At 43.6% G+C, this 12,805-nt stretch overlaps 1 protein-coding gene across 2 annotated transcripts in view; it reads left to right on the top strand.

Moving 5' to 3' along the window:
* tmem132a (transmembrane protein 132A) overlaps positions 1-12,805 on the top strand; it is a 41,635-nt gene that overhangs the window by 20,417 nt on the left and 8,413 nt on the right. For both annotated transcript variants that reach the window (XM_051932637.1, XM_028812293.2), the window contains exons 5-8: positions 3,115-3,273; positions 3,388-3,580; positions 7,911-8,054; positions 8,150-8,355. In XM_051932637.1, coding sequence (XP_051788597.1) covers positions 3,115-3,273; positions 3,388-3,580; positions 7,911-8,054; positions 8,150-8,355 — 702 coding nt within the window. The remainder of the gene's footprint in view (positions 1-3,114; positions 3,274-3,387; positions 3,581-7,910; positions 8,055-8,149; positions 8,356-12,805) is intronic.

Here is a 12,805-nt window from a genome sequence, read left to right as displayed (position 1 = left end):
TGACAGCCATTCATACCCAAGCCATAACACCCCCCAGCCACCACCATGTTTAACAGATGAGATGGTCTGCTTTGGATCTCGGGCAGTTCCTTGTCATCTCCACACTTTGCCCTTCCCATCACTCTGATGAGGTTCATCTTTGCCTCATCTGTCCGCAAGACCTTTTTGCAGAGTTCTGTACGCTCTTTGAAGTCCTTTATCACAAATTGTAATCTGGCCATCCTGTTTTTGTGGTTTGCATCCTGCAGTGTGGCCTCTGTATTTGTGTTCATGAAGCTGATGCTGATAGTCGTCTCTGAAGACTGTTTCTGATCTGTCAGACAGGCGTTGGGGGCTTTTTCTTGACCATAGTGAGGATTCTTCTGTTGTCCGCAGTGGAGGTCTTCCTTGGCCTACCACTCCCTTTGTGATTGCTGAGCTCACCAGTGTGTTTTTTCTTCTTCATGATATTCCAGACAGTTGATTTCAGTCATCCTAAGGTTTTACTGATGTCTTGAATGGGTTTTATTCTTGGTTTTCACCCTCGTAATGGTTTCTCTGACCAGCTCTTTTATCACAAACACCTGTAATGTGTCCCAAACATTATAGTGCCCTGAAATGGATGGGGGGGGGGGGGGGGCATGTAGAAAATGTGTTGTGTGACCGAAATTTCTGTAAATCTCCTTAAATGAAAGTCTGCAACGTGCACTTTAATCACATCTGAACTGTTTGACTTATATTTTAAAACAGTGGAGCAGAGGGGGAAATCGAATAAAAATGTGTCTTTGTCCCAAACATTACGGAGGGCAGTGTAGCTTTCAATACAACAGGGCTCATAATGGGCCAAATATTGAGGAGAAGTGCAGTTTGGACATCGATGCACCCCAACACTAGAAATGCTTTGGGTTATTGATGTTGAGCCTGAAATCGGAAATTTTTACAAAAACCAAAAGGGTGTGGAGATGAGCAGACATGTTGGGGCAGTTGCAATGGGAAACGGCGCTACTGACTGAATACAGATGTCTGGCCTAACTAATCCCCAATTGCTATATGTAATATAAAATGTAATATAATTTCATTTGTGAAGAGCCACATCCTGGATTGAGGATTATCTTTTATATCTGAGTGCTTTTAATCCAGTAATGAGAGTAAAACGAGTCTCATTGTTGACTAATTCACTCTTGAGATCCACTGCAACTGTAAATTCAGGGTGGGCTTACACTATGGAGAATGTCATCATTTAAAATATGTACTGTATATTGTCATCATTGTAGCATGTGCATATCATCGGTAGAAGAATCGCATCCTACACAAAGGCAACCTGCAAACAAGAGACATGCCAGCTTGTACTTCTGCCAAGCATCATGCAAGGATGGCCATTTTTCTTTTACATATGCGCACCTACAGTGTATTCAGAAAGAACTGAGACCTGGGTGGACTCTCCGGTGGACTCTAGTCAAGTTCTGGAAACCTCCAAAAGGAGAATTAGAGCAAATAGGAGGCATCTGGGTGCCCCTTTTGGAGATCCAAAAGGGCTGAATGCTTATTGGAATGAAAGATTTTAGTTTTTGGTTTTAAATAAAATTGTGGAAACTTTTCTGAAAACAGGCTTTCACTTTGTCATTATGAGTTACGGAGTGTAGGTGGCTTTCTGCACGCTTAATTTTGTTGTAGATTTCATTTTAAATGGATAAATATACTGTTTTTGCTCATCCACCTACACTCCGTAACTCATAATGACAAAGTGAAAGCCTGTTTTCAGAAAAGCATTCAGCCCTTTTGGATCTCAAAGGGGCACTCAGATGCCTCCTATTTGCTTTAATTCTCCTTTGGAGGTTTCCAGAACTTGACTAGAGTCCACCTGAGACAAACTGATTGGGCATCATTTAGAAAGGCACATGTGTACCTGAGTGGTCCCACAATCCACACTGTATGACAGGACAAAAACAAAAAACAAAACAAGCCATAAAGTCCAACCAACACTCTGTAGACCGCTGTGATCAAATTGTGGTGAGGCATAGATCAGGCCAAGGGGATAAAACAATTTCCTAGATAATTGTGAAATGGAAGACGTACCACTGGAACTCTTTCCAGAGTTTGCTGTCCGGCCAAACTGAGTAACTGGACAAGAAGGGCCTTGGTCAGCGAGGTGACTAAGAACCCAATGGCCACTCTAACAGAGCTTCAGAATTCTTTGGCTGAGATAGGAGAACCTATCAAAAGGATGAGTGTCTCAGCATCACTCCATCAATCAGGGGGTTTATGGTAGAGTGCCTAGACAGAAGCCATACTTGAGTCAAAGGCATTTAAAGGGCTCTGAGAGCATGAGGAAGAACATTCTCGCATCTGAGGAGACAAAAATTGAACTCTAAGCACTACGTCTGGCGAAGACCAGGCACTGCTCATCACTGCAGCGGCAGCATCCTGATTTCTGGGTGCTTCTCAGTGGCAGGGACAAGGAGAACTGATCAGGATTAAGGGAGTGGTAAATCCAGTGAGGTCCATGAAGAAAATCTGATCCAGGGTGTACGGCATCTCAGACTGGGATGATGGTTCACCTTTCAGCTGTAATGCTGGTAGATAATTGAATAATTCGGTAAGGCTCCTACTTTATTCACCTCGCCTTTTTCTGTTGTAGGAGGTGGATCAAGGTAACTGAAGTCCCACTTGTTTTAAGAAACGGGATAATACAATTTATTGATAAACACAAGGATGATGGGGAGCTTTTGGGAGGTTCAGAGCTTTAATTTAAGGGGTCAACACACTGTCCCTTCCTCAGCAACTCTCAGTATTTCACACATTGAGCGTATCACCTTCTGTTTGGATGGATGGATGGATGGATTTATAGATAGATGTGAAAGGCACTATAGAATAGATAGATATCCTTCTTTACACCACAGCTTATAGATTTCCAGTGTGACTCTTCTGCATATCAACCTGTTGTATTGAAAGCAATGTGAATCTACTCTTGGACTGGACTCCACTTTATGGCTACAGGTGACAGTGTACATGTCCATAAAATGTTTTAACAAATGCAAAATAAAAAGGTCACTTTTTCCAAATAGTATTCCATCTCACTTACATATTTTTTTTCCATTGTCACCAAGTGCTCAACTTCTCTTGATTGGTTCACAGGGCAAAGCTGAAGAAGGGGCTCAGCGTAGTATCCGTGAGCCCACCCATCAGTCCTCACACGTGGTCAATCAGTGTGGAGAAAATGATGGGCTCCAAACATCACACTACGTCTGTGATTTGTCGCAGGGCACAGGGTGCTCAGCTCAAAGATGAGCACAGGTAACCATTCCATTGCTTGTGTTGCCTTTTTTTGTTGGCAAGAAAGGTCTTTTTCCGTTCTTTAAAATAAAAAGCACTCATTTTATTGTTTGGTACCTTTTTCCCTCCCTCTAGCTCCACGTCCTTAATGGAGGTAGCTCAGCTGTCTCTACACTCGGAAAATTTTACCGGCATAGCTGTGACCCGGCGGATATCATGGCAGGTGGAGTACCCAGGCAGAAACCCACTTGGCAACATGGAAGGTGGAGCACTGACTCAGATCACGCTCACTCACAAGGAAGTGCTGGCCATTGTCCCCATAGCCGAGGTACTTAAGGTTGGGAGCATGTGCTGATAGCTACCTAGAAGCTGAAAAAAATGTCTTGTTAGAAGAAGCTTATTCACATTTTGGTTTCCAGATGCATTGCAATAGATTTGTAATAAACTCCTCAGACATGCATTGTTATGAGCAAACATTTTTAAGAAATTCATTCGATCCAAAGAACAAGTTACTGTATAATCGACTGACTGATTGATTTAAAAAAACATTAAAATGACACCCTAACCCAAGACAAAAGAGTCCGCTAGTCACAGAAAGCTTGAATAAAACCAAAGTAGTTAAAGCAAAAGAGTAGCAGAAGCCCAGTGGACTTATTTTTCAGACAGGCTGAAGTCTAAGTAATCAACGTAGACCTCCACATTATCATTTGCAGTGCAGCGTCGTCTTTTCAACTAATCTGGACAACAGTTTGTCAAGTGTATTTTACATACGATTTAATAACATGGTTATTCACAGAAACCTGGTTTCTAAAATGCCTTTTTTCCAGTTAGAGAAACACACATTGCTACAAATAATCATAATGTGCCATCTGTTGGAATGACGAATGCAAATATATAGGTCTCTGTTATTTGTTATGGGATTTGTAAAAGCAGTGTTGATGGCTGTGATGCATCATTTATTGGAATGAGAGAGACGTAGTAATCGGGTGGACTGTGATAAGAAAGGTTTGTGGTGTTCCAAATTTGAAATAAATAAGCAGAGGTTCCGCTCCGAGGTTGACTGGGGTGCTTTGCTGATCACGCATTCGTGTGCAGATGTGAGTGGGTAAGTCAAGTGCTTCATTCACACCTTGGTAACAGGTGGAGGACAGTAACCTGCACCCAGTTGGCTCTATAAAAATAAGCCTGCTCAGCGAAATCGGGAATGGAACAAGAAACGCAGAGAAAGAGCCGGAGGTTAGAGAAAAACTTGACAGAGATGGCAGGATCAGGAGATGCCAGCATGAGGGAGAAGGCATACAGGCAAGCATCATAGAGAGCCCTGAGAAAGGAGCATATGGCTGACACTCAAGGGGACTAAAGAGGGTCACTTGGGCTGAGCATCTTGGGGTAGCTGGAGTGACCTGTTGCTCAGGGCCCTCATGTAAGGCCTGTGAGTGGCAGCGGGAGTTGGAGGAACAAGGCTCAGCACAGCGCCCTACCAGGAGCCTGTGACGGCAGCAAGGGTCCGAGCCCAGTTAAAAAGTTGGCTGTGCCTGTCAGAGGGACGTCTCCCCGTCGAGTTTTTAGAACGGTTTCCTGCCATGTGTTATAACCTCGTTTTAATGGGATTATTTATTCATCCATCCATCCATCCTCTTCCGCTTATCCGAGATCGGGTAGCGGGGGCAGCAGCTTGAGTAGAGATGCCCAGATTTCCCTCTCTCCTGCCACTTCTTCAACCTCTTCTGGGAGAATCCCAAGGCGTTCCCAGGCCAGCCGAGAGACACAGTCCCTTCAGCGTGTCCTGGGTCTTCCCCGGGGACTCCTCCCAGTTGGATGTGCCCGGAACACCTCACCAGGGAGGCGTCCAGGAGGCATCCTGATCAGATGCCTGAGCCACCTCATCTGACTCCTCTCAATGCGGAGGAGCAGCGGCTCTACTCTGAGCCCCTCCCGGAAGACTGAGCTTCTCACCATATCTTTAAGGGAGAGCCCAGACACCCTGCGGAGGAAACTCATTTCAGCCGCTTGTATTCACGATCTCGTTCTTTCAGTCACTACCCATAGCTCATGACCATAGGTGAGGGTAGGAGTGTAGATTGACTGGTAAATTGAGAGCTTTGCCATCCGGCTCAGCTCCTTTTTCACCACGACAGACCGATGCAGAGCGCTCATCACTGCGGACGCCGCACCGATCCGTCTGTCGATCTCCCGCTCTATTCTTCCCTCACTTGTGAACAAGATCCTGAGATACTTGAACTCCTCCACTTGGGGCAGGATCTCGCTCCCAACCCTGAGAGGGCACTCCACCCTTTTTCGGCTGAGGACCATGGTCTCCGATTTGAAGATTATTTGGGATTATTTATTGGACCTTTTTAACCTCCACTTGCACTTGATTTTTAATGGATTATTTATTTTCTGTACTTTTGAACACTGTATGTTATCTGAAATGATAGCAATGGGTCGTGCAAAGTATTTGGTTCCTAACTGTGTGTGTGTGTCTTCATTTGCCCAGCTCATCCTTGGGTACATTATCAGCAGTTCCGGGTTTAAGAGGCTGCAAGAAACAACTCTGGAGTGTGGAGCTAACCCTGACCGTCACACAGACACTCATCCTTTTATTAAGGTGGTGCGGCCACTAGGGGGTCATAAAAGCAACCCAAACCCTAGACACACACACACACACACAGAGTCCTAGGTTCAAATCTAGCAGTTTCGTGTGCTTTTTTCAGGCTTCCTTCAGTGTTGAAGCAGCTCTCACAGAACACAGTAAAGCTCAAAAATACAATGAGTTGCTCCATTTGCTCCTTCCAGCGAAGTGTTGCCCAGCTCCTCTCCCGACTCTTGACTCCCAAAGCCACATGGAGGTCTCTCTTTTAACATCAGACCAAAGGGTTGTTCTGGTGCTTAATTAATTTTCTCCAGGAAGCACTACTTCTAGGTCAGGCAGGACTACAGCAGTCTTTGTGCTGTCACTATCCAAGAGTCCCCCATGGTGGCCTCCCACCAGAACTTGACTTCATTTGACCACAAGTTCCATGATTCCCTGCAGGCATCCATAATGGAGCTGGCCAGACAGGATACTTCCAGCCAGTGTACAGAGGATGCTCTTCCTATAGCAGGCATTCACCCACTGTGCTGTCTGTCCCGGGTGTCGCTCAGTGGCTGTTGGGGTGCCAGCCCCGCTGTAGCCGCTGTAATGTCCTTACACAAACTGGTTCTGGCATGGAAAGGAGATATTGTCATTCCTTCCATTATCAAGGCCAGGAAATGGAGTGGGGTTGACACTGGCTGGAATGCTAGTTTGTCCCTTCACATGAATGAATTCTTGCCAAATTCTACAGAGGCTCTGACCAAAACTAGAATAAATCCAATTTTCTTTACATGGAGCTGTGTAAAGTATCCAGTGTTGCTAGTATTAGAGGAAACTTTCTTTAGATAATTCAACATGACTAAACACAACCCACAATGAGACTAAAAGACACACTCGGACAAAAGCTGTAGCCCAGTGAGATATTCAGTGTGTTTCCATGCACACAGGTAACTGGGATAAGGTGGGTAACCTGGTTAAGGCATGTTTTATCTTGGTAGAGTAATATATTGCTCTACTTTCCCCTATTGTATTATTAATAAGTAGCCTTTGTCAGAATGCCTAATCCCACAGACTTACCACTGTTTATAAGGTATTACAGTATATAACTTACCCCACCTTCCCTTCTATATCTATGACCTCAGCCAATTAGGTGTAGTAAAAAGACAAGCAGGAGTTAAGTTACACATAAAACAATGTATTATTGATGATATTCATAAATAATAACAATATGAAAAGTACATTTGAATATTGGCAACCATACAACTTGATTTAAATGGTGATGTGTAGTTTCAGGCGGCACACAGACTTGTAGTTATTTAATATGTCTCTAGTTAAGGCATCATTGGTGCTCAGCTTTCTTCAGAACAGGCCGTTGGCCTATTCCAATATGGCTGCCAAGCTGTGGTCTCCATTGTGTTGTCCTTTCAGTTCATCAGTTTGGTCTTCATGATTAGAGGTTAGTAAGAGAGATATGCTTCTTCATCATATGTTGGTTAGTAAGAGAGACAGTGTGAGGTTAAGCAAGTAAATTTATAAATGTTCAGTCCAACCCCTAGAGCCAATAGGGCATCATAGTACTTAAAGGCCTCTGAGACAAGCCAATTCCAAACGGCCATACCTCAGACCAATGGGGAAATAGAACATCTTAACACCTGCCCCCAAACCATATGGTAAAGTAACCTGGCTTCTTTGTGGGGGTTGAAAGACTTTCGCAGAGAAACACTCGCCAAACTGGTTTAAAGCACAATCCCCACCACCCCCCACCCCCTACTCTGTCGTAAAATTCAAAGAGACCCATTCCTAAAAGGGGGAAGGAGTTGTAAACATGAATGCTTCTCACTAATGTAACACTGAATTACATTGCTTTGCCTAAATTACAAATAAAGACATGCAAAATATTTATCAAGTTATATGCAAAATCTTACATCACAACAAGGCAGAAACCCCTTTTCTTAAAAATCCACATTTTACATGTGCAATAAAGAGTTAAACGTCACCATTGGCCACCATGAAACTGAAAACAAGCATGGCACCTGAATAAATGCCTCCATACCTTCAATGATGAGGATCTCTCTTCTTCCAGAGCCTTTCACTGGTGAACACCGCAGTGCTTACTGGCCAGGCTGTTTCAGTTCCAGTTACCGTTCTTGCGGTTGAACAGGATGGGACGGTATCTGACATCACTCACTCTGTCAACTGTCGTTCAGCCAACGAGGATGTCCTAAAGGTAATCTGGGCTACTAAATAGCGCTTAAAAATGTGGATGTATTTGAGAGACGAGACAAAATGAGAGAGGTCTAACCTCTTCATCTGGTCACACAGGTTTCGGGGAACTGTGCTTCCATTTATGTGAATGGAGAGGAGTCAGCCCAGGGTGCTACAGCAGCGGTGGTAGAGTTTTACCTGGAGAGCCTTCGCAATACCCTGACCCTTTCAGTGTGGGTACCAAGGATCCCTCTTACCATTCAGCTATCGGACCCTCATCTCAGTCAGATAAAGCCGTGGAAGGTCCATCACCTAGACCGAGGGTGAGTCCTTTCTTTTTATTTTATTTTTTAACCATCTCTGGTGATGCGATACTGTATATACCATATGACCAACACAGCTCATTTTTATGATTACCTCTACACATTCTTTCGCCTCAACCACCGGTTATGAAAATGCTGCTATACCACTTTGTCTGGTGCTAAAATAATCAGCTCATACCTGCAAACTGAACAATGTCTGAAAACAAGCAGTCCTGCAAAGAAAGGTGCAATCAAATTCCTCAAAGTGAAAGACTGATATCAGTGTTAAGCTGCAACTATTGCTGCTAAAGGGGGCTGCAACCCCTGTAATTGTGTGTTCACTTGGGTTCCCTTTCTCTAGAAAAAGAAGCCAAACATACAACATAAACGTCTGGAGACAGCCATGAGTGAATTTTGCTTAAAAGTGGGCGGGAACGATTGGACGGCTCACTGAGTGTCGCTTTTCTAAAGCAATCCAATACCTCGTGAAGGCGGTGCTTAAAGTAGGGGGCGGTGATTTGGAAATGCAAAGATCACAGGTGCTGTCGTTAAGCTGCTCTGACAAATGGCAAGCTTCTGATTAGGAAGAACAGTCAAAGTCTCCTAAAAAAAACCCTAGATATATAAAATTGCACGTTTTATCTAGGAAAAGTCTGGGTTGCTGCTGGAAGAGGTGTTGCTGAGTCCAGTAGAGTGCACTTACCCCATGGTCTGAATGTGGATCGCAATACCACAGTGCAGTGACAGTGACACTATGCTGTAAAAATGGCACTGTCCTTCAGATGAGACATAAAATCAAGGTCCTGACTCTCTGGGTCAATAAAGATCCCTGGGCATCCTTTGTAAAGTATAGGGGGTATCCCGATGTCCTGGCTAAATTGCCTACCACAGCCTATTCATTCTGGCCCCCTAAACATCCCCCTGTTTCTTATTAGCTATCTCTCTCATCATTTCACTTCATTAGCTCGTGTGTGGTGAGCGTATCCGCACAAAACGAAACATCAGCCGTCGTATCATGCAAGTGGATGTTACACAAACTGGGGTTTTAAATTAATAATAATAATAATAATAATTCATTACATTTATATAGCACTTTTCTCAGTACTCAAAGCGCTATCCACACAGGGAGGAACCGGGAAGCGAACCCCCAATCTTCCACAGTCTCCTTACTGCAACGCAGCAGCACTACCACTCTGCCACCTGTGGCATTCAGCGGCATCAATGAATGAGGGGTAAACGTGAACGATACGTTGTCACAGGCACTGTGTGTGCTCTGTGTTATGATGACCATGTAGTAGTCAATGGGAGCCTGAAAGAACTTGCAGCTCTGTTCATGAAACTGAACTGCAAAATATGCATTAGAAGTAACTGTTGGGTTAATAGAAAAAATACAGACTTGTGATCACATCATTTCTCCATACTGGGATGGCTTCTACTTATGTTTCTGTTAGCTTATCCCAAAAATATGTTTTAGGTTAAAGGGTCACTCTGAATCAGCCCCAAGATTGTAGTTGGACTCAGTGTGTCCATATTGCTCTCAGCATGGAGTTGGGACAGTCTATGTATCTGTACATGTAACCGTTGCATAGTAAAATTTTTCTCCCACAACAAAGAAGAAGTTTGTGCTAATTGACAACTGTAAATTAACCAAGTGTTTTAGCTTTGTGTGAGACTGACCTCTAATTCAGTGTTGGTTCCTGTCCAGTATCCCACTCTACGCATGGCCGCCGAGATCCTGAAATTGTTGTTTAAATTTAAACAAGTATTATTGATATATACTGCGTTCAAGTGCTATCGGACAGACAGCAAGTACCAAAAACTTTGAACTCTGAGATACAAGTCAAGCAATTTGGAAGAAACAATGCTATGCGAATTCTCCAAGTTGTAAATTTACACTGAACTTTTACTTTAGTCAGTTGTATAAAATAATAAATCCTGGTCAGTAGTGTTGATAGGTGAAATTCGGCAAAGTGTATTTTCACAGCAAATATGCTGTGTTCGCCAGTGACCTTGTTTGATGAATGTTGTCCTGAGAGTTCACTGTGCGGTCAGTGAACCCTAACCCTAACTACAAAAAGGACTATTTGGTTCGCTTCCCGGGTCCTCCCTGCGTGGAGTTTGCATGTTCTCCCCGTGTCTGCGTGAGTTTCCTCCGGGCGCTCCGGTTTCCTCCCACAGTCCAAAGACATGCAGGTTAGGTGGATTGGCGATTCTAAATTGGCCCTAGTGTGTGCTTGGTGTGTGGGTGTGTTTGTGTGTGTCCTGCAGTGGGTTGGCACCCTGCCCGGGATTGGTTCCTGCCTTGTGCCCTGTGTTGGCTGGGATTGGCTCCAGCAGACCCCCGTGACCCTGTGTTCGGATTCAGCGGGTTGAAAAATGGATGGATGGATGGATGAAGAATGCCCAGGGGGGACTGGGCAGTCTCGTGGCCTGGAACCCCTACAGATTTTTTTTTTCTCCAGCCGTCTGGAGTTTTTTTTTTGTTTTTTCTGTCCACCCTGGCCATCGGACCTTACTCCTTTCTATGTTAACTAATGTTGTCTTATTTTAATTTTGTATTTTGTCTTTTATTTTTCTTTTCTTCATTATGTAAAGCACTTTGAGCTACTTTTTGTATGAAAATGTGCTATATAAATAAATGTTGTTGTTGTTGTATACTGCCATATCGAGCTTGGGCCGTAGGTACTAGGGAATCCATTCCCGGACATTTTTCATTCCCAGGAATGTAACAGCTGTAATTCCTGGGAAAACAGGAATGGCCAAGCTCGCATATATAGCGTGTAAAAGTGTAAAAATCGATCAAGAAATAACATAGTTGAAAATAATTAAGGTGGGGCCATCGCTGCAGCTTGCACTACATCAGACAACAGCTTTGAACAGCAACTTGAAATTGCAATGCGTCAGTCTGTTGCATCCGCATTATCTGTGCCAAGAAACTTGCCATCACAGAATGATGACAAGAAACTGGATGCATCAGTAAAAGCTGAAATGGCGGCGTTTCAGAGCAACGACAAGCGTGGGCATTGTTTAGAACAAGTCTATCAGTATCTGATGACTGTGCCGCCTAGTTCAGTGGAGGCAGAGCGTGCTTTCTCAGCGGCTGGTGTACTCTGCACAAAGGTGCGCTCTCGCATGGACGACTGCATGCTGGACCCGTTGTGTTTTCTCCGTTCTTATTACCACAACTAAAGATACATGTACTTCTATGACAGCATGAACTGCTTGTAGATAAGGTTAGTCTTTTATTTGTGTCAACATATTGCAGTAGTTTTATTAAACATAAGTGTCAGTTGTTCTAAAACCATTCACATGTGAGATGCCCGTGCACTGTGTCATTCCCGGGAATGACATGCGGGATTCCAGAGTTCCTGGGAATGGATAAACCCATCTGGGAATGGATTCCCTAGTAGGTACACTGTTGCCCACTTAGCCGATGGCATAACTAAGGTGTAGCCTGATGTGCACCTCCTCAAAAATGTGATTGCATCTCGTTTACAATTGTCCAAAATATTTCCAGGGCAAAAATTCAACCTGTGAACGTTACAGTCTAACTCCAGCCACCTGTTTTGGGCGTGTACCAAGTTAACGACATTTTGGGCAAAAATCTTAGCATGCTTATCAGACAGCCTTGGCGTCACAAACCCATTAACAGCTGTGTTTGGTGAGCTCACAGAGGGGCTTAAAGTGGAGAAAGACAAACTGTAATTTCATATACTAAGCTACTAGCACGTAGGCTTACCCTGCTCCACTGGAAGAATCCCACCCCAACCTTCTTAAGTCGGTGGGTAACCGATGTTCTATATTACTTGGGCGAAAAAAATCAAATTCTCACTTAGAGGATCTGTTCAAAACTTTCTTTAAAATATGGCAGGATCTAATCAATAACATTTTAGAATAAGCTTCCATTTTGAGGAAAAGGACACCCTTCTATTCTTGCTCCTTTTACAGAGTAGCTTCAGTTGCTGGCTTCTCTCTCTTTCTCTTGGGTAGGGGTTGAATTTTGTTTTGATTTGTTAAATTTGACTTGACTGTATAGAATTTAAAAAAATATATTAAAAAAATGTGACTATATATTGAATACCTACATCTCCGATTGACCAGTTTGGTAACTACTTATTTTCCGAAACGTGATTCCGTTCGACTTCCAGTTTGGAGGTCGTGAATTTATGAAAAAGTGAAAAGATGTGAGGGACAAATTCATTTTGCCAACTGAAGAAAATGTGTGGCAAGAAGAGAGGTGATCCTGGAGAACAAAAGTAACCTGCATTTTAATGGATTATTCACATTTCTTACGTGCTAAAAACTAGCATTCAGAAATGTAAATTGCTTTACACAGGCTTGATGCCAAAGTATAAATCGGCCTTTAGGCAAACATTTTTTTCCAAGCGCTCCATGATGCTTTGCAAGGCCAACACAACATCACAATCGCCATGTGCAGAACTTTCGTGCAAGCTTACTGTGAGATCTTTGT

Source organism: Erpetoichthys calabaricus, chromosome 10 (assembly GCF_900747795.2).
Source record: "Erpetoichthys calabaricus chromosome 10, fErpCal1.3, whole genome shotgun sequence".
NCBI lineage: Eukaryota > Metazoa > Chordata > Cladistia > Polypteriformes > Polypteridae > Erpetoichthys > Erpetoichthys calabaricus.
This window is presented reverse-complemented; position numbering and strand designations above follow the sequence as displayed.